Below are 23,506 nucleotides of genomic sequence, written 5' to 3'. Positions count from 1 at the left end.
GCTTTCCTTTAACATTGAATCTCATCACACCCTTCATTGGTGAAACCTTCAGAAAAACTTTCTCTCCAACTTGAAATTCCAAATCTGTCCTTCTCTTATCAGCATAAGATTTCTGTCTTGACTGGGCAGACTTAATCCTTTCTCTTATCATATCTACCATAGCACTCGTAGCTTCAATCATCTCAGGACCTAAGACTTTTCTTTCACCTGTCTCGACCCAAGACAAAGGTGTCCTACAAGTACTGCCATACAAAGCCTTGAATGGAGCCATGCCTATTGTTGCTTGATAACTGTTGTTATAGGCAAACTCAACCAAAGCTAGGTGTTCATCCCAATTACCACCCATATCCACCACACAAGATCTGAGCATGTCTTCCAATGTCTGAATTGTCCGCTCAGATTGTCCATCAGACTGTGGATGATGAGCTGTACTCAAGTTCAATTGGGTTCCCAAGGCTTTCTGCAAACTATTCCGAAACCTTGAGGTGAACCTAGGATCACGATCAGAAACAATACTCAATGGCACACCATGCAGGCGAACCACATTATCCATGTAAAGCCTTGCTAGCTTATCCAGAGTATGAGTGATCTTCATAGGAATGAAGTGGGCTGATTTGGTCAACCTATCAACAATCACCCACACAGTGTCATTGCCTTTACTTGTCCGAGGCAAGCTAGTCACAAAGTCCATAGAGATATCCTCCCACTTCCAACTAGGAATAGGAAGAGGTTGAAGTAATCCAGATGGGGGTTGTCGAACGGCTTTCACACGTTGGCAAGTCTCACACTTGGCAACAAAATCATCAACATCAGCCTTCAAACCAATCCACCAAAAATGTTCCTTCAAGTCCTTGTACATCTTGGTGCTTCCCGGGTGTATAGTAAAGATTGACTAGTGTGCTTCCTTCAATATTTCCTTCTTAATTTCTTCGTTTGCAGGCACGCACAGTCTTCCTCTAAACAATAAAGCACCATCCATGGATATACCAAAGTCGGGGTCCGACTCAGCATTCGAAGAAATCTTCTCAACTTTGATCAAAAGTTCTTGGTCAGAACTCTGCAGAGCAACAATCTTATCTCTAAGGCCAGATCTTGCCGTCATGGCAGAAAGAATAAAATCTGAATTCTCAGGGACAATTTCCAAATCAAAACTCTCAATAGAAGACCACAATGGTAAACTCAAAGCATTCAAATCCAAAGTCTTCTTCTGGTTCTTCCTACTAAGAGCATCAGCAAGAACATTTGCCTTTCCAGGGTGATACTGAATATCACAATCATAATCAGAGACTAGTTCCAACCATCTCCTTTGTCTCATGTTCAACTCCTTTTGGGTAAAGAAGTATTTCAAACTCTTATGATCCGTGAAAATGGCAATCTTCTCACCGTAGAGGTAATGTCTCCAAATCTTCAAAGCAAAGACAACAGCGGCAAGTTCTAGATCGTGAGTGGGGTAATTCCGCTCATAATCTTTCAATTGCCGAGAAGCATAGGCTACGACCTTGCCATGTTGCATCAGTACGCAACCCAATCCAATCTTTGACGCATCGGTATAAACTGTCATACCACCGGAACCATCAGGTATAGTCAAAACCGGGGCACTTGTCAATCTATCTTTCAACTCTTGGAAATTCTTCTCACAGGCGTCAGACCAAACAAACTTTTCTTCTTTCCTGGTCAACTTAGTCATAGGAGCAGCCAACCAAGAAAAGTTCTCAATAAACCTTCTGTAGTAACCCGCCAATCCAAGAAAACTTCTTATTTCCGTTACCGACTTCGGTCTTTCCCAATCAGCCACAGCTTGGACTTTTTCAGGATCCACACGAATACCTTCGGCTGAAACCACATGGCCAAGGAATACTACTCTCTTAAGCCAGAAATCACACTTGCTAAATTTGGTGTACAACTTCTTTTCTCGCAACCTTTGCAAAGTGAAACTTAGATGGCTCGCATGCTCTTCTTCGCTCTTCGAATAGATCAAGATGTCGTCGATGAAAACAATCACAAACTTATCAAGCACATCGTGAAATACTCGGTTCATGAGGTCCATGAACACCGCAGGAGCATTGGTCAATCCGAAGGGCATGACCCTAAACTCGTAGTGACCATACCGTGTTCGGAAAGCTGTCTTGAAGATATCACTAGACTTCACTTTCAATTGGTGATATCCGGATCTTAAGTCAATCTTTGAGAACACAACTGCACCCTTTAACTGATCGAAGAGATCATCTATTCTGGGCAGTGGGTATCTATTCTTGATAGTCAGCTTATTCAACTCACGGTAGTCGATGCACAAGCGCATACTACCGTCTTTCTTCTTGACAAACAAGACCGGAGCTCCCCAAGGTGATACACTAGGTTGCACGAAACCTCTATCAATGAGCTCATTCAACTGGTTTTGCAACTCTTTCAACTCAGTAGGAGCCATCCTATACGGAGCTTTAGATACCGGAGCGGCACCAGGGACGAGATCAATAGGAGAATGAATCATTGATTCAGGTAAAGGTATCATGAAAAGCATACTTAGATCTTCAAGAAAATAGACCTAAGAGCATAAATCTAAATAAGGAAACAAAACCTACCATATATGTAACTATCATGATTCATGAAGAAAACATGGTATGGTAGAAGAGAAACAACTAGAGATTGATAAATCATGGATCATGAAAAGAAAACACAGCAATTGACTACTAACATGATCAATATAGTAGATCTAAGGAGATCATAATTCAAATCAAAAGATAAACAAAGACTAGATCATGGTTTGATCATGATTCCTTCAAAAGCTTGCAATGATCATGGTTAAGATCATTGCATTAGCTATTAATCCTTAGGAAGATCATGAGAGACAAGTCTAGAGATGTTTGCAACAGAGAATGCAGCATCTCCTCTACTGTCTCAACTCAAAAAGGAAAGAAAAACTGAGATGGAGAAGAAGAAGAGAGTGTAGACATACCTTTGATGCAAAAGGAAGAGTTTTGACGAAGATCCGTCAAGAAAAACACCAAGGATGCAAGGGAGATGACTTGCAGAGGTCTTTGGTTCGTTCCAAAGAGTTTGGAGGCAGAAAATACGAAGTAGACTCGAGATTGGACTTAAATAGAGCAAGCAAGACCTAATTGCCAAAGACAGCACCCATTGGTCGAGTGGATTGGTCGACTGGTCCAGTCGACCAATCAATTCAGCAACTCCTAAACAGGGAATTGAAGATCTAGATCAAATCCAATCCTAAAGGGGTTTTGCACACATATCAAGTGACTTACCTAATAGGTAGAAATGCCTTCAAACCATGATAGAGAGCACTCCAAGTCCATCAACTAATCCGATCTTCATCAAGATTCAGTTTCCATAAATAGAACCTCATCATCAACTCTCATGGATTCAAAGCCAGACACCAAGTCCTCCACTGGGATGGCCCAAAGCTGACTTCTTACTTTACTTCGGGTCACTGGACCTACAAATAACAAGGTTTCCGGGTCAAGGTTAGGGCTGGGTTTTACAGTACCGGCTGGGTGGATGTGACAATTGGAATACACTTGGCATGATTCACTCCAAGAGGTGGAACCTGTTTGGAAGTCAACACCTGAAAGACCTTGTGTATTGCCACTACAACATGAGGTTGAAGATAAAGCATGCCAAGATACATGCTAATCGTGAAAGGACAAGGATAGGGACATCCAGCTTCACGATATCTTTAAGGTCACTGCAGATGAGCAGCATCCCCTCACTGATTGGTTGTTGGACAGGAGTGAGGCAGTGTTAGACTAGCCTAGAGGTAGGCCAAACCCAATCATTGCTTAAGCTGCAAGAGTTGATGTAGATGAGTACATGGCATCTCAAGAGGGGCAGGCACATGCACAGGTGGCTGCTACCATTGCGGATGAGGATTGGATGGTGGAGCCTAGCACGCACAAGGACTATCTAGATCACACCCTTGCTCCTATCCCAATCAGACTCGAAGGGATGATGATTACAACGATGGTCTTGGTGGTGGTGGAGGAGTACAGAAGGGATTGCATGTTCCATTATCCGAGAAATAGCATCCCCCAGAGAGATACACTGAAGAGACTTAGTGTAAAATCTAGCTTTTACCTAACCTTGACCCGACCCGGACTTTGTTGTGTTTGTAGGTCCGAAGACCCAAAGTGGTGGTAGAAGGGACTTATGGGCCCTACTAGTTGATTACGTGGTGTCGGAACTCCAGTCTATGGACATTGATGATGCTGCTCCTTCCTTGAGCACATTATCAGTGTTAAGTTAGAATCTGCGCACTGATGAAGAGTGAGACAGTTGAGATATCAAACGGACTCCTGTGCACAATCTGAAGGTACTCCCTTAAACTAGACCTCTTGAGTGAACTGTAGGAGAAAACCCCATGCAATTTGACCTTGTATAGCCCTCCAAGCACACCTAAAGTTTCTGAACTATTCTGAAAAATTCTGCAGAAACATGAATTGGTTGATACTATCGACCCAATGTATCGACCAACAGTGTTGCTGAACCCAGGTTAAAGATTCTCTGGAATATTCTTCATTCTATTTATTTATTCCTCGAGATTGGAGCCCTATTCCAACGATTGCAACATCTGAGAACGTGGAAAAGCCTCTCAAGAACTCCTCCTTGGTAATGGTGAAGCATCTTCTCCATTAATCATTGCCAACCACTCACTTCCACTCTCTTGCTCCACTCTCAAGGTATGACTCTCTCTCCTAGTCACTTTCTCACTCATCTTTTCTCTTATTTTACTGTTGGGACCATGGCCAAGGTGCAGCAACCTTGCAACACCTTGCCATGAGTCTTCTATACCTTATACATCGATGTTTTCCCCGATATTGCTATGATCTACTTACCTCTTGATCATTAACCATGCATTTCCATGATTTATTGCTCACCAACTTGCTTTATTCACCAAAACTAAGATGAAGCCTATGATTAACCTAATCTATACCTAGCATATGATTTCAATATTGCTCTTAAGTGATTCCCTACCTAATCCACTATGTTTTCCCCCAATTTACATTAAGATATAGCCAATGCCATGATTAACAACTCTTGACCTTGATATGCCAATTTGGGGATTTCTCAATGGACCTTTGGATTATGTTAATTCCTTGATAATTAGTGTCTCTATATTATGCTTAGACTGTTCCCCAAGTTTCGTATCGATCCGAGACCCGGAAGACCAAATTTGGGCCAAAACCCAAGAAGCCAGCTTGCTGTCTGAAATTCTTTTGGTCGATGCTTGTTGGTCGATACTATCGACCCAATGTATCCACCAATAGAGTTGCTGTCAGCAACTTTTGCCTAGTTTTGATTCTTTCGATCTCCGATTGTTCTGATTTCTTCTCTAATCCTTCATATATGCTTGTTTAGGGTTTTAAGACTATTTGGGCCACTTGCTTGTGATCTTGGACCATCCTCTTCTCCAATTCAAGGTAAGGATAGTTATCGACATAATTATATAGGATGTGAAATTTTGACTTGGTGTTCTTAACTTAATGAACATAGTCTCTATCTCATATTCTTATCTTGTTAAACTTGTTACATATGTCTTTCAACAGTAGCTTTGTGTTTACATTAGTTTTAATTCAATGTCTTATTATATTTATCAATTTCAATATATGATGAATTATGTCAATGTCATGAATCAAATGTTTACTATGATGTTGTATCTTGTGAATTGATATGATGAACTTGGGCATGTGATTGCTTAAGTATAACTTGGGATTGAGGAGTACCCTACTGGTGCTTCTATCCTTGGACATCGAAGGGAATAGTATAGGATGTTCTCCGAAGATGTCCATCGACGCTTTCCCGGGTTATTGGATGACATACATAGGACTTGTCTAGTGGTGTTTGGCTAGGATGTCCCTATCATATCATACCCGAATCAGAAGGGCATTGAGACCGAACAACCCGTGGTAGTAGTGTGGATTTGTGGGTGCTCAAGACCGGTAACCACCCCGTGAGAGGACATAAATTGCATTGCGGTTACCCGAAAGGGGCCATTTATTGGTAGGGTTGCAAATGGCTAGACTTGGGCTCACGGGCACTCAAGATCGGTGAGATGATCCGTGAGAGGGACGTGAGAGCTTCCCATCTACTATTTGTGGATGACCAATAGGGTTGATGAGTCCGGTGAGTAATATCCGTGACTCTAGTGTGAAGGATACCGGAAAGGATCCCGAGATGGGAGGAATGGACATATCTGGAACTGACAAGATATGATTAAGTAGATGACTTGCATTGGGCTAGGCTTTACCTTGACATGCGCCAATACTTGGACCAAATGGTGATGTGAGAGAGTGGTGACCAAAACCCCAACCATGGATTTGTCCGAGAGGGATGCAAAACCCAATTCCCCCCTGGATGAGTGACTGAGACTACCTAAAGAAGTATGGTGCTACGGCTTAAAGCATGTCTACCATAGATGACCAGCATACTTAGAGTTAGAGTCATATCACATCATATGCCTCATATCATCTGCATCATTTTATGATTGTCTTGTGGCTTATGTGTTGTGGAATAACTACCTTGTTGAGTTCTTTTAAACTCATTCCTTTTCTGTTGCAATATTTGCTAGACTACTCTACAGGTGATTACTCTGATGGTGTGTTCCCTGAGGCGGACCCGGATACCTCATACTACTATCCGGAGGCTAGCTACAATGAAGACTTCGGTGACGGTACCAAAGCAGATCCTTCGGCGTATCAGGGTTAGCCCTTGGATAGTTTGGGAGTAGCCATGTTGGATCTCTATGGTCTTCACTTTTGAAGAAAATTTATTTATTGTGGAGGAGACTTATGCGTAGCTGCCCATCCCCTTCTTTTGTGACAGTTAAACTTGGAGGAATTGTAATAACTTTAAATTTATTTTCATAACTTGGGATTTGTAATTTACCAGTTTTGACCTCACTTTCCACTTGAGAGAAGGAGTGGATTCCGCCCACTGCCTTCTTAACTTATCTGATAAGATATTTACTTCAGCACTCTGATTATCTTTGGTATCTCATTTCCGAATTCTATTATTATCAATTGTTAGTTTAATATTGATTGTTCATAATTGTGTTATCATCGATGTGGATGTTGTGGTCCCTGGACTATAGATCTTCAGGGTTGTGGATCACATCCCGGGTATGCCAGATAGGGTACCGGCTGGGTGGATGTGACACTTAGTACATGCGTACCATCCAAGATGATGATCATGGTGGTGAGCTTCATCATGGTTGTCCTATGAGCTACATTCGGCCAGGGAGGGGGGAGGGTCATGGGAGGGGAGCAACAGCACTTGCATGGCTAAGATTGTAATGACAATACTCGATTGTATGACTTATACAATCATTTCGATCGAATGGATAGCTTGTCGTAAGCGATGGGGTCCACAAGCTTGGAGGAGTATGTAGGCTCCACATCTACTTATGGCTATGGGGCTTATGGTTATGGTGTCCTTTCTGCTCATGGACACGATGTTACATACTATGAAACCCAGCCCTAACCTTGACCCGGAAACCGTGTTGTTTGTAGGTCCAGCAACCCGAAGTAAGGCAAGATGTGAAATCCGGCCCAAACCTAGCCCGGGATACCCTATTTGTTTTGGGATAAAGAAAGATTTTTTTTTATGTTAGACCTTGAAGTTGGACCTTGATTTCAATGTTGTTATCCTTGAAAGCCTTAGGAGGCCATGTCCGGCCTTATCCTTTCCCTGACCCGGCCCGGAAATTGTATTGTTTGTAGATCCAATGACCCGAAGTGGTGGGAAAAGTCCTTGTGGACCCTTTTGGTTGATGATTTGGTGTCGGACAAGCCCATGGACATTGACGATGATGCCCCTCACTTGAGAGCATTGTTAGTGTTAGTTTTAAATCTGCGCACTGAAGAGGGGTGAATTAGTTGAAATACCTAATGAAATCCTGTGCCCAATCCAATTATATTTCCCAAAACTAGACTTCTTTATGGACTTGTAGGAGAAAACCCCACTCAATTTGACCCCATATAGCCCTCCAAATCCCTGTCCGAAGTTGCTGAACTATGTCTGGCAAATCCTGCTTGCGCATAAGAAGAAGGTGAGGTTAGTTTGTGGACCTAATGAACTTCCATGCTTGATCCAAATGTATTTCTAGAAACTAGACTTCTTTATTGACTTGTAGGAGAAAACCTCACTCAATTTGACCTTGTATAGCCTTCCGAATCCCTGTTCGAAGTTGCTGAGCTATTCCTAAAAATTCTGTTGAGACTCTGTAGGGCGATACTATTGGTCGATACCATCAACCAAGAGCATCGACCAAAACAAGCCCAGAATCGTGAAAAATGTGCTTTTTGGATATTCCTTTGTCTTTTAAGTGAAACCTCGAACCTAAATCATTATTTCACTCTTTTCAACATCTGAGAACGTGGGAAAGCTCCTCTAAGCCTCCTCCTTGGCTTGGGTGTTGATCTTCTTCAAGAATCATTATCTCTTTTCTCTAACCTCTTCTCCAAGGTATGTAATCTCTCACTCTCTCGCTAATCTACTTCTACCTCATCTTGTTCTTGCTACTAAGTTCATGAAGAAGGTGCTGCAACCTTGCAACCACCTCTTCTACAAGCTCTCTTGGATTGATTAAACCTCTCTTCATTCTTTCCATGCTATGTTTCTTATACTTGATGTTCTTGCTTTCTTATTTTGATTTCCTCTTCATGGAAACATGAGTTCATCTTCTTAATCTGATTTTCTTTAGCAAATAGGTCTGATTATATATTAGTAGTTGTCTATATTCTATTGTTCATCATCCTATTGCTTAAATTCCTAAGTTCTTTTGCAATTGTAATTGATTTCATTGAAGAACATGATTCTTGCATGTTTGAACCTAGTACCTCAAATTGGGGGTTTTCAATTTGACCATTGGATCATGTTAATTCTTGCTACGTAGTCTCCGGCTACTGTTCCTAGCATCCCCTCCAAGTTTCGTATCGATCCGAGACCCGAAAGACCAATTTTGAGCCAAAACCCAAAAATCCCATTTTGCTGTCCAAGACTCTGTTGGTCGATACTATTGGTCGATACCATCAACCCAATGTATCAACCAACAAGGTTGTTGTCAGCAACTTTTGCCCAGTTTTGATCCGTTCGACCTCCGATTGTTTTGATTTCTTCTCTAATCCTTCATGTATGTTTGTTTAGGGCTTTAAGACTATAATTGGACCATTCTCTTGTGACTTCGGATGTCACGCCCTCCCAGCCGGTACCCTATCTGGCATACCCAAGAGTGTGATCCACAGCCCGAAGATCAGGTATCGAGTGATCAACCTCCCACATAAACAATAACATAATCATGAACAATCATAACAAGAGTGCGGAAGATAAATCATAGATCCAATAAAGAAAGAATGAATCATAAATGAATCAGAATAATAGATATAATCAGAGTATCAAACAGATAAGTAAAGCGAAGCAAAAATCCCACTTTACATCCAGCGGAAAAGTAGCTCTAAGGAATAAACTAGACAAAATCTAATCCCAGTAACAAGTACATTGGGTAATTAAATTGTTCTCCACTTTATAGACAACATCCTTGTAAGTGTAAATCTCATAAATAGCACAAGGACGCTTCCACTCAATGGTCGGACTAAGCATCGTACGGAGCATAACCACTCGCAGGATCTTCAGAGTAATTGTGGTAACCGCAATCACCTTCCCCGGAGATATGCCTCTTCGCCTTGCGCTTCTTCATAGGGACCGTCATAGTACTCGGTACCTGCAGGATAGTCTAACAACATTGTACAATAAAGGAATGAGTTTCAAAGAAACTCAAGAAGGCGATTAAAATCCATAATAACATAAATGGCGAGAATTCCAGAACAAACATAAATGCAATATGACATGAGACAAACAATGAATGAATGAATCTAACTCTATGTATGCTGGTCTCTATTGGCAGACATGCTTTAAGTCATAGCACCGTACTTCTTTAGGAAAGTCCACTCACATCCTCAACCATTTAAGATATCTTGGATTCTCTCACGGATCATTTCACCGGTCTTGAGCAGCCGATTGGTAATGGGTCCTTCATCCCTCGGACAAACCTTGGCAGGGGGTTAAGTCAACACACTCTCTCACAACCATTTGGTATAAGTCTTGGCGCATGTCGGGGTAAAACCTAGCCAAATGCAAGTCTTCTACTTGGTTACATCAAGTCGATCCAGATACTTCCATTCCTCGTCCCCGACGATCCTTTCCGGTATCCTTCACACTAGAGTCGGCGTATCCTATGGCACCAACCAACTCGGACTACGGACTCATCAACCCTATTGATCATCCACATATGGTAAACGGGAAGCTCTCACGTCCTCTCACGGGTTGGTTACCGGTCTTAAGCGCCCGTGAGCCCAAGTCTAACCATATGCAACCCTACCAATAAATGGCCCCCACAATGTGATTCCCGTCCTCTCACGGGTTGGTTACCGGTCTTGAGCGCCCATGAATCCCCATTGCTACCACGGGTCGTTCGGTCTCAATACCCCTCCGATTAGGGTCTCGACATAACAGGACATCCTAGCCAAACACTACTAGACAATCCTAGATATGTCATCCAACAGTTTAGGAAGGTGTCCAGAGGGCATCTCCGGAAACATCCCATAATATTTCCGTAGTAGTCCAAGGACAGAAGTGTCGAAAGGACACCTCTCCTTTCCAAACCATACGTAAGCATACACATGCATCAATTCATATCATCACATATATGGTAACTTCATATATGGAAAGAAATCAGTAATTACAATCACTTGTATAACATTGGTAAGTAAATCATACATGAATCAATTTAATATGAATAAGTAATGCTACTGTAATCAAAGTTATGCAACAGTAGTCTATCATTGTAAGAATCTAATTTAGGAAACATATTAATGATATTCAAATATAGAAACTAGATTCATGCTATCTATGTAATTAAGGAAATAACCATCCTTACCTTTTATAACTCGCAAGGAATCCTAAGAAATCAAGTAAGATCTTGGCAAACTTGAGAAGAAGGTCCTAAACAAGTATATACAACATATTAGGAAAGATCCCTAACAGCAAAGATATCAAAACATCCGAAACAGACCAAATCTGGAGTTGCTGTACTCATTGGTCGAGTGGATTGGTCGAGTGGTCCAGTCGACCAATCAGTCGACCAATGCAGACAGTAGCCTATAAAATCAGAGTTTTAAGATATGAAATCCGAATTTGGTGGTTCAAAAGGGTACTAATCAAGGGGTAGACTACATCAGTAGTATTCTAACAAATAGGGGACCTCAAAACACCAATGAAATCAAGATATCAAGATCCAAATTAGGAAACAAAAAGTTACCATAATTAACTCAAACATGGATCTTGATGAATTTGAAATAGAAAACAAAGACAAGAGCAATAGGAGGATGGATCATTGCTTTCGATAATGAAAACATGAAAACATACATAGATCTTCATGGAATAAGGCTTAGAAGCATAAATCTAAATAAGGAAATAAAACCTACCATATATGTAACTATCATGCATCATGAAGAACACATAGTATGGTAGAAGAGAACATCTAGAAATCTATAGATTATGGATCATGGAAAGAAAACACAGTAATTACTACTAACATGATCAACAAAAGAAGATCCAAAGAGATCAGAATTCAAATCAGAAGTTTAACAAAGATTAGATCATGGTTTGATCATGAATCCTTCAAAAGCTTGCAATGATCATGGTTAAGATCATTGTTCTAGCCTTAAATCCTTAGGATGATCATGAGAACATGTTCAGAGATGTTTGCAACAGAGAATGCAGCATCTCTTCTACTGTCTCAACTCAAAAAGGAAAGAAAAACAAAGATGGAGGAGAAGAAGAGAGAGTAGACATACCTTTTGATGCAAAAAGAAGAGTTTCGACGAAGATCCGTCAAGAAAACACCAAGGATGCAAGAGAGATGACTTGCAGAGGTCTTTGGTTCGTTCCAGAGGGTTTGGAGGCAGCAAATACGAAGTGGACTCGAGATTGGACTTAAATAGAGCAAGAACAACCTAATTGCCAAAGACAGCACTCATTGGTCGAGTGGATTGGTCGACTGGCCCAGTCGACCAATCAGTCGACCAATGCTGACAGCAAGGCCAAAACAGGGAATTGAAGGTCCAGATCAAATCCAATCCTAAAGGGGTTTTGCACACAAGTCAAGTGACTTACCTAATAGGTAGAAATGCCTTCAAACCAAGATAGAGAGCACTCCAAGTCCATCAACTAATTAGATCTTCATCAGGATTCAGTTTCCATAAATAGAACCTCATCATCAACTTTCATGGATTCAAAGCCAGACACCAAGTCCTCTACTGGGATGGCCCAAAGCTGACTTCTTACTTTACTTCGGGTCATCGGACCTACAAATAACAAGGTTTCCGGGTCAAGGTTAGGGCTGGGTTTTACATCGGATCATCTTCTTCACAATTTGAGGTAAGGACGGTTATTGCCATATAACATAGACTATATGACTTTTACACTGTTGTTGGTAACTTAGTAGATTTAACTTATTATTTGATTTTAGACATCATATGACTACTGTAGTTACCTTATGACAGTAGCACCATGCTTAATTACTTGGTTTATCATGTTTACTTATTCTTGTCATTTATTTATACACTGTATTATGAGATGTTATGACATGTTTTCGATATGATAATGTATTGTTGATATGTAATGGATGGAAATAAGCATGTGATTGCTTAGTTATGATTTGGGATTGGGGAGTGCCCTACTGGTACTTCTGTCCTTGGACATCGGAGGGAATATAATGGGATGTTCTCTAAAGATGCCCATCGACGCTTTCCTGGATCATTGGATGACATACATAGGACTTGTCTAGATGTATGGCTAGGATGCCCCTGTCATATCAGACCCGAATCGGAAGGGCATTGAGACCGAACGACCCGTGGTAATAGTGTGGATTTGTGGGCACTCAAGACCGGTAACCACTCCGTGAGAGGACATGAATTGCATTGCGGATACCCGAAAGGGACCATCTATTGGTAGGGTTGCAAATGGCTAGACTTGGGCTCACGGGCGCTCAAGACCGGTGAAATGATCCGTGAGGGGACGTGAGAGCTTCCCGTCTACTATTTGTGGATGACCAATAGGGTTGATGAGTCCGGTGAGTAATATCCGTGACTCTAGTATGAAGGATACCGGAAAGGATCCCGAGAGGGGAGGAATGGACGTATCTGGAACTGACATGATATGACTAAGTAGATGACTTGCATTGGGCTAGGCTTTACCTTGACATGTGCCAATACTTAGACCAAATGGTGATGTGAGAGAGTGGTGACCGAAACCCCCAACCATGGTTTTGTCCGAGAGGGATGCAGGACCCAATTCCCCTTGGTGATGAGTGACTGAGACTACCTAAAGAAGTATGGTGCTATGACTTAAAGCATGTCTACCATAGAGACTAGCATACTTAGAGTTAGAATCATATATCATCATTGTCTCATATCATGTTGCATCATGCTATGTTGTGCATCATATGATTTGTGTTATTATGGAATAACTTTCCTTGCTGAGTTCTTTTGAACTCACTCCTTTTTGTAACATATTGTGTTAGACTTTTCTACAGGTACTACTACTGTTGATTATGACGGTCAACACTATGAGGACTAAGTTGGTGACTCATACCACTTTGGCTACGGTGACTACATCGGTGAAGGCTATCAGTTCAAGACTCATTTTTGTCAAGAGTAGATCTGGCCTGGCTTAGTTTCTTATGATTATGTTATTGAGGAGACATTGTATAAGTTAGAAGAAACTGTAACTTAGTTGCTTATTTTTTTTATTTCCCTTCTTTGGATATCTGGTTGTAATCTTTACCTTATTTCGATCTACCTTCTGCACACGTTTGTAGAGTATATTTTCCCCATACTCTATGGTTGTCTTTTGATTTGGTACTTGTTATTCTGCACTCTGATGTTCTTTGTGAACCTTCTAAGATCCTTTCTTGATTTTATTATTAAATTATTTGAATACAAAGAATTGTTCTTGCTTTTGATTATATTATTGTGATAAGTGGATATGATCGTTCCTAAACTGGATCTGTTAGGCTGTGGATCACTCCTGAGTAACCCAGATAGGGTACCCCCTGGGTGGATTTAGAACGGGATGTGACACAAGAAGTCAGCTTTGGGCCATTTCAGTAGAAGACTTGGTGGCTGGATTGAAATCCTTGAGTGTTGATGTCAGTGTTCCATTTATGGAAACTGCACCCTGTTAAAGATCGGATTAGTTGATGGACTTGGAGTGCTCTCTGTATTGGTTCGAAGGCATTTCTACCTACTAGGTATGTCACTTTAGGTGTGTGCAAAACCCCTTGATGTTTGGACTTGATCTGAGCCTTTAATTCCCTGTTTTGGTCTTGCTGTTCTGATTGGTCGACTGGACCAGTCGACCAATCAATCGACCAATTGATTCTGTTTTTGTAAATTAGGTCATGGCTACTCTTTTAAGTCTAATCTTGGGAATACTCCGCCTCATCTGCCTCCTAAGCCTCTGGAACGAGTTAGAACTCCATTCTAATCAATTCCCTTGCATCCTTGATTGATATCTCGCAAGAACTCAAGTGATCTCCTTCCTCCTACAACAAAGGTATGTCTATGTTCTCTTTTTCTTCCATCTCTGATTTTCTTTTCTTTGATCTGTTCTTGGTTGAGATCAAGAAGATGATGCTGCATTCTTTCAACCATCTATTCCATGATCTCATTCGATTCTTTAAGATCTATGATCATCGTCATGATCTTAACCCTAACCAGTTGAACTCTTGAAACCCTAGCCAATTAAGTTCTTGTAACCCTAACCCTGGAATGATCTTTCTGAAAACCTTTTGGTAACCTCCCATGTGAGGGAAACCTCATGGGTAATATTTATGTTAATCTAAAATTGATATTCTATAATTCTTCTTGTTGTAATTGGCCAACAATTTACTTCCCATTCATCCTGTGATCTTAACCTTTTCATGAGCGCCAAAAAGGTTGAAACCCTAACTTCTTGGATATATGTTATTGACCCTGTTAATAGCCAATTAATGTGTTTTCCTTACAAGAATTGTAACCTATCATCCTCTAATTCTTTATCCTTGATCATACTATGTTTTCTTCATGATCCATGATTTAACCTAATTTGGTTAACTTTTGATCCCTGAGTTGTAACTTGGAAACTTGATTTGGGTGGTGGTTTGATGTCCTCTATATACTAGGATGCTACCATTGTAGTTTCCCCCTTATTTTGTACCCTTTTGAACCACCAAATTCGGTTTCTTATTCTAAAAATTTGGATTTTTGAAGGCCACTGTCTCTGTTGGTCGACTCATTGGTCGACTAGGGCAGTAGACCAATCAATCGACTAATGAGTATAGCAACCTCATTCTATGTCTGTTTTGATTGATTTGATATCTTTCCTTCTATGTATCTTTCCTAACATGTTGTATACACTTGTTTAAGACTTTCTTCTCAGGTTTAGTCAAGATCTTACTTGATTCCCTAAGTTCCTTTACGAGTTAGAAGGTAAGGACAGTTATTCTTTAATTACATAGATCGCATACTCTCTGGTTTCAACCTTATGAAACTATGAGTTTACCTACTGTTGTTATACTTTATATTTCTGATTTACTACTGTGAGAACAGTAGCACTTGCTTATGTTTTCTTTTTAGTATTTAAGCTTATGTGAATTGCTTATTACTATATTGTTTAACGATTAGATCATGACTTTATACTCTCTTGTATATGATGAACTATTGATTGTGTATGTCATGTCTGATCTGAGATTGTGTCTGATAAGGTATGATTTGGGATTGAGAGGTGTCCTTTTGACACTTCTGTCCTTGGACATTATCGGAAATAGTATGAGATGTTTCCAAGGTTGCCCATCGACACTTTCCCGAATTATTGATTGTCATACCTAGGATTGTCTAGCAGTGTTTGGCTAGGATGTCCCCATTATATCAGACCCAAATCGGAAGGGTATTGAGACCGAACGACTCGTGGTAGCAATGTGATTCACAGGCGCTTAAGACTGGTAACCAACCCGTGAGAGGACGGGAATCATATTGTGGGGGCCATTTATTGGAGGGTTGCATATGGCTAGACTTGGGCTCATGGGCGCTCGAGACCGATGAGTTATATCCGTGAGAGGACATGAGAGCTTCCCGTTTACCATATGTGGATAACCAATAGGGTTGATGAGTCCGTAGTTCGGGACTATTAGGACTCTAGTGGAAAGGATACCGGAAAGGATCCCGAGAGGGGAGGAATGGAAGTATCTGGACCTAAGTTGATTTAATTGAGTAGATGACTTGCATTGGGCTAGGCTTTACCTTGACATGCACTGGTACTTATACCAAATGGTTATGTGAGAAAGTGTTGACTTAACCCCCAGCCATGGTTTGTCCCGAGGGATGCCGGACCCACTACCAACAGGAGCCGTATGGGAGACCTACCTAAAAAAGTACGGTGTTATGACTTAAAGCATGTCTGCCAATAGAGACCAGCATACATAGAGTTCAGATGCATACATACATTATCTGTTTCATACTGCATTGCATCTTGCTATGTTTTGCCACATGTTATTTATGTTGTTATGGATTAACTACCTTACTGAGTTTCTTCGAAACTCATTCCTTTTTGTACAATCTCTTGTTAGAATATTCTACAGGTACTAATTACTATGAAGGGCATTACGATGAAGCGCAAGCCGATGAAGCGTACTACACACAAGGTTTTGGCAACAATCAAGATTACTCTGATGATCCCTCAGTTGATCAAGTTTTGTAATACGATTAAAGGCAACGTGGAGCTGGAACATCTCAGCTAGATTGATGAAGTCCACTATTCTGAAGATGTCATCTATAGGATAGAAGACTCTTAGTTTAGTTGTTTTTCTTATTTCATTTGTTTTATTTGTAATTCCTTTTAGACTTACATACTACGTTCCGCTATATTTGTGGAGTGTGTTTCCGCCTCACTTTACTTCTTTTGATATCTACAGATATCTGGTATAATTTTCCGCACTCTGACTATATTGTTTATTCATTTCTTGTTTTGAACCTTGTTTATAATATTAAACCTTGATTATTTCCTGTTTATGATTATGTTATTGAATATGTGGGAGGATGATTTCCTCGATACTTGATCTTCGGGGCTGTGGATCACACTCTCGGGTATGCTAGTTAGGGTACCGGCTGGGAGGATGTGACACGTACTCATTTTTTAAGAGTTCACACTATTATGGATACAATGATGGATCAAACATGAGCTTGGATGACTCTAGAGGCTCCACATGGACCACATCTACTTATGAGAGTTATGATGGTTGGGGCATCATCATTAGAGTGTCCCAATTATCCCTCCCAGTGGCTTAGGGGCAACTCGTATGTTGGAGGCAGTATACCAATATGGTGTGAAACCAAACCCACCATCATATGAACCAGCAACAGCAACACCACACCCAATAGGGTCTCTTGACTCTCTTCCATATCTCTATTCACATTACCCTCATGATGGGAGTAGTTTTGCATTCATAGATTATGTTAATTATAGAGCTCTAGTTTCTCTGTACCTCAATAACCATCAATATGAAATGTCATGGAATGACTTTAAAAAAATAATGGAGAAGAAGCTCATAACTATAGCCTTTGGGCCTTGTAGCATGAGATCATAGGACTTATAGCGAATGGATACACCGAGGCATAGTATTTGGTATTGACATGATACGGTGGTGTCCAGCACATGTAAATACTTAGTTGTATTTGTATAGTAGTATTTAATAGGGGTGTCAATGGTTCGGGTTGGGCCGGTTTCGGGCCGGGCCTAACAGTTTCAGGCTGAAAAACACTCAGCCCAAACACGGCCCATTAAGAAAATAACGGTTTCGGGCCGGTTTCGGGCCGGTTTCGGGCTGGTGCGGTTTGGGTTCGGATTGACTAACGGTTTGGGCTAACGGTTTAAAATTGGGTTTACTAACGGTTTGGGTTCGGGCTTACTAGCGGTATGTTTTGAGTACTTTGTTGATGTGTGGAATTTATCAAGAGCATATAAACACATATAAACATTAAGTTCTCTCCAAGTCTCTTGTGTTCGGTGTTCAAACCAAAAACTTTTTTCTACAAAGAAGTAAAAATTATAGAACTAATATATACAAATGAAAGTTGGCATCTTGATGAATTTTAGTGGATTGTCTCTGCTTATTCTACTCCCTCTTCTCAATACTTGTAAAAATTGATCAAAATAAAGCATTTAAAGATTTTCAAATGATACTACAATTGCTAAATATTCATTAAACCCATTTTTCAAATGGCAAAGGCTTTGACTGACTTCTTGTTTGCATGTTCCAAAGCAAAACAATTAAGGAAAACAAATGAACACTTGGGGGTTTTCTTGTCTTTTACATTTAAATTTAATTTATTTAATTTATTTATAACGGGTTTTACGAGTTGGTTTGGGTTCAGGCTAGTTTCGGGCCAAACGGTTCGGGCTAGCGGGCCACACACGAGCTAGCCCGGCCCAGCTCGAACAATTGCGGGCTGAAGTTGTTCAGCCCAAACAAAGCCCATTAAGCTTCGGTTCGGGTCGGTCCGGGCTATAACGGGCCGGTTAGGTCCGGTTTTAACGGTTCGGGTTAGGTTTTGACACCCTTAGTATTTTATAATGATGTTTATTGTCCTTGTGCATTTTTTTTTTGTTTAATTGTTTAAAATAGGGATAATTACTATTGCTCCCATACTACTACTTAATAATTAAAAGAACCCTATTTTTTTATGAAATTAATATTGCCCCCCTCAGTTCTAACAGTTTTAAGGAACAGCTATAGTTGAATGCTTAATATATATTTTTCCCTTCTAGAATTAAGAAACCAAAAGGAATCATTTTTCTCATCTAAAAAAAAAAACTATATGAAATACCAATTTTACACTTGTATTCTTATCATTTTGGATTCACACACACACCAAAAAAAAAAAAAGTTCTATCAATAATAAGAACTTCCTAAATTTAATAATGTCAAATTAGAAAGTAAATAAATAAAAACTATTGGAAGTAAGAACTTTCTAAGATTCTATAACCTCAAATTAAAAAGTAAATATAAGGAATTGCCATTTTTTTATTTCCTTATATTTTGAAAATGAGATTTATTTTCTTCCCCTTTGCTCTCGTTATTTTGATTAGAGAATAAGATTGTTTAATTATGGTAATTTTTTCCTAATTACTGAGAGTAGTAATATAATTTAATATAAAGTGTAAGTAAAATCTTAAGGTTACTTTCGAATTTTTAGATAAATCAAAGAACTAACGGAACCTAATGGAAAGGGGGGCATCATCACTTAACTAACAGAACCTGACGGAAAGGGGGGCATCATCACTTAACTAACAGAACCTGACGGAAATGGGAGCATCATCACTTAACTAACGAAACCTAATGGAAATGGGGGCATCATCACTTAACTAACGAAACTTAACGGAAAGGGGGCATCATCACTTAACTAACGGGACTTAACAGAAAGGGGGGCATCAATAATTATAGGAAAAGTCTATGGTTGGATCAATAATTTAAAAAAGTGTAGAGGATAAAGTACTAATTAAGCAATAGTATCGGGAGGGAAATAATAATTATTCCATTAAAATACCCTACGAAATGGGGGGGGGGGGTCAAAATCTAGCTGAAACATAGCGATATATTGCTGAAAATTTCAGACATTTGGTATTTTTGTCCATCAACCAGAGTGAGGGGAAATCATTTCAAATTTAAAGTTAACGATAAAATAACAATGAATAATTTCTAATTTTTAGGACTATTGTGGGCAGCATGTAATTTTTACCACTTTACTGGGCAATCAAAACCAGTCAATAATTTTGGTCCAACTTAAGTGGGGCAACATGAAAAAACTCGTATTTTGTTTGTTTTATGGCCCTCAATCCATAAATATTAATTAGAAAATCCGAAAAAAATACCCTTACATAATAACCCCTTAGCTTTTTGCCAACATTTCACTAATCATTAACGTAAAATTGCTTAGGTGTTGTGCTGCAACGACGAGATTTTGATCTCGACCGTATATTTCCAAAAAGTGATTTTTACACTTTTTGAGAAACGGACGGTCAAAATCAAAATCCCAGTTAAGATCTTGATCTCGGCCGTTCTCAGCATAGTGCTGCAGCACTGAAGTGAAGCTCTCATTACCGTCAATGTAAAACCTTGTGGCGTGTAGTTCAAGAAGCCATTCCTGCCAATCGTTGCAATAGCCTCAGCTGTTAAGATAACCCAGTCTCTTCCATTCCCTAGCTGCAACGGATGCGTTGGGTGAAACGTTACTGCCGAGCCATGATCAGAACATAACAAGATTTGCACCATGGAGCATCACATATTCGAATCAGACATGGCACAGAACCCAGCTACTGCCAGGTGTCTTCTTCACTCCCCTCTCTTGCATCTCCCTCCTTAATCTCTCTGCTTCGTCTAATCTCCCTGCATTACAATAAATGGTTGCCAATAGTACATAATTTGCAGGATTGTCAGGCTCTATTTCAAACAAGTTTCTTCCAGCAATCTTTGCAAGCTCCACTTCTCCATATGTCCTGCATGCCCCAAGAATAGCTCCCCAAGCTTTGGCAGTTGCTTTCATTGGCATCTCCTTTATGATCTCATATGCTTCATGTAATCTCCCCGCCCTACTGAGAACGTCAACTAAGCAGGAGTAGTGGTCACTGCTCGCTTCTACACCATAAATCGTACGCATTCGCTCGAAATACTCCAGAGCCTCCCTGGTTAACCCAGCATGACTACAAGCCTTGAACACCCCAAGAAATGTGATCCCGTCCGGCCTTACTTTTGCTAATTCCATTTGTCTGAAGATAGCAAGTGCAGTTTCAGCCTTGCCGTGCAATGCGTAGGCTGATATCATGGCACTCCAGGCGACAACATCTCTTGTAGACATTCGTTCGAATACGTGGCGTGCATATATAAGACACCCACATCGTCCATAAGCTTCTACGAGGCCACTGCTTAAATGAGCATGTGGGTCAATACCATTCCTGACAGAATAGCTGTGAATTTCTTTTATCAGGTTCAAAGCCCCTAAGCCTACACAAGCAGGCAACAGAGCCAGAACAGTAAATAAAGTTGGTTTCAGATGTAACGTTTGCATTCGTCTATAGAAGGCAAGGGCTTCAGAAGACCCATCATCCGATTCAGACAGAGCGGCAATGATAGAATTGAAAGAAGATGCGTCGGGCGAAACGTCCATGATTTCAAACAAGTGCAGTGCATTTGAGACATCTTTGGAGTGAGAGAACAAAGAAATCATCGCATTCCACACAATAACATTTCGTTGAGGGATTTCATCGAACAATCGGCGGGCTGAGGAAACGGAGACGCATTTCCCATACATATCAACGAGAGCACAAGCTACAAAAGGGTTGGAGAGGAGAGAAGATTTAGTTGTGTGGGCGTGGATGGTTGTGCCGAGATGAGGATAGTTGAGGGCTGCACAGGACTTGAGAGCAAGTGGGAAGACGAAAGGGTCGAGCGAAAGCGCAGGTGAACCATTCATTTGACGGAACAATATGAGAGCTTGCCCGTGGCGGCCTTGGTTTACATGAGACGTCAGGAGCTTGGTGTAATAGAGCAGGCGTTGATGGTTGGCGCCGTGGGAAGCCATATTCAATTGGTCTCCTACGGTCCTTTTTGTCCTTTGTTCTGAAGCATCTTATAGTTTCTTCGATCGGGTTGGTATACGGGTCTGGAATCGGATCAGGATATTGTTGATTTGACTAATACAGATTTGGATGATCCTGAAGGATTTTTATTTGCAGCAGCCGTTGCTGGCTGCTGCTAAGGGTCTCGATTGTGCCACATCAACACAATAGAATCCAATGGTTCAAAATCAAAAAATATTTTTTACTTTTTACATTCAAGATTTAATATTTTATAAATTTACAAGATAAGTCCCTAGATCTACCCGATCCCAAAAGCCCCCATTTCCTTTTATAAATGGTGTTTGAAATGGTGTTTTGTTAGTGAAACTGGAAACCCCTGGGTAACAAATGTCTGCTTGTGATTTCCTTAATGTACCAAGAAGAGTCTGATGTTGGAAGGTTGTTTCTGTTTAAATGCTTTGGAAGTTCTACGAAGTCCAATTCCATTGCTCACCAAGTGCCTAACAACTGTAAGCATCAAAACAAATAGCAGAAAATCTATGACTAGAAGTAACAGGAAAATGGGCACCACAAATCTCTAAACTTCACAATCAGCTTCAGGCATCAAATCTCAAAAGGGGCACTTTTAAAATAGTTTTTTAGCATACCAAAAGAGCTTCCTCTCCACTCAAAGACTCAGGACTACTTTTTCTTTCTTCATTCACAATTTTCAGATCAAAATCTTGAGGACTTGCACGACCTTTGCATCAAGGCGGTAGGTGACGGAGTACTGCTCTTGTGGCCGAGTGGTAGGGGAGCGACAGACACAGCCCCACGAATCCCACAATCTCTTCCTTCTGTAAGCCCACGATTCTCCTCTCTGCCTTGTCACTTCTAACCTCGCTTCTCTCCCATCTCTCGCTGTCGTTGGCGACACAAACGATGATGACGAAGACCCTTTCCTTGAATCCAGCCCTCTCTTTGCTCGCTCTTCTCTCTCCTTTGTCAGTCACCTTACTTAACTAGAGCGAACCCTCGACTTGTCTTCCTTTTCTTCCTGTTCCTCTTCGATTTCTTCTGGACACGGTGGTATTGTCGTTGTTGACAACCTTCATGCTTATGATCATTGAGAAATGGGGGTTTTGGAATCGGGAAGATCCAGGGATTTATTTTGTAAATTTATAAAATATTAAATCTTGAATGTAAAAAGTAAAAAATATCTTTTGATTTTAAACCATTGGATTCTATTGTGTTAACGTGGCACAATCGAGACCCTTAGCAGCAGCCAGCAACGGCTGCTGCAAATAAAAATCCTCCTGAATTGGGCCTATGCTGCTAAATCCTGCTCGACCAAACGACAAGTATACCTGCAAAAACATGCTCGACCAGGTTAGTTGAGTAACACCTCCAACAAGCAAGTCAACAAGAAGCAAAGTCTTGAGATCAAGAAGCCAATGCAGTCCTTAATGCTAGAGAGGATAACTCAAGAATACTTACTTTCTTCTCCCCAAGGTCTAAGTATTTATAAGCCTAAAAGATTACCTTAGCTACACAACGGAGGAGTCCTGTGAAACCCAGCTCTAATCTTGACCTAGAAACCCTGTTGTTTGTAGGTCCGACAACCCGAAGTAAAGCAATAAGTCAACTATGGGCTATTCCAGTGGAAGACTTGGTGGCTGGCTTAAAATCCATGAGAGTTGATGTCAGTGTTCCATTTATGGAAACTGCACCCTGATGAAGATGGAATTAGTTGATAGACTTAGAATACTCTCTGGCTTGGTTCGAAGGCATTTCTACCTACTTGGTAAGTCACTTAATGTGTGTGCAAAACCCCTTTATGTTTAGA

The 23,506-nt window shown here is 40.6% G+C and overlaps 1 protein-coding gene across 1 annotated transcript; it reads right to left on the bottom strand.

The window, feature by feature from the left end:
- Nucleotides 1-19,887: 19,887 nt before the first annotated feature.
- On the bottom strand, nt 19,888-21,689 carry LOC149028988 (Tetratricopeptide repeat (TPR)-like superfamily protein). The gene has a single exon (XM_089149621.1). The coding sequence runs from the start codon at nt 21,681-21,683 to the stop codon at nt 20,397-20,399; it is 1,287 nt and encodes a 428-aa protein (XP_089005747.1). The 5' UTR covers nt 21,684-21,689; the 3' UTR covers nt 19,888-20,396.
- Between the last annotated feature and the right edge of the window lie 1,817 nt (nt 21,690-23,506).

Source organism: Hakea prostrata, chromosome 1 (assembly GCF_041222555.1).
Source record: "Hakea prostrata isolate BN-2017 chromosome 1, UWA_Hpros_2, whole genome shotgun sequence".
NCBI lineage: Eukaryota > Viridiplantae > Streptophyta > Magnoliopsida > Proteales > Proteaceae > Hakea > Hakea prostrata.
The sequence above is the reverse complement of the archived record's forward strand: the minus strand, read 5'-3'. Positions and strand labels throughout refer to the sequence as shown.

Coding starts and splice junctions, on each gene's coding strand:
- LOC149028988 (XM_089149621.1), bottom strand. CDS start 21,683: ATGGCTTCCCACGGCGCCAACCATCAACGCCTGCTCTATTACACCAAG.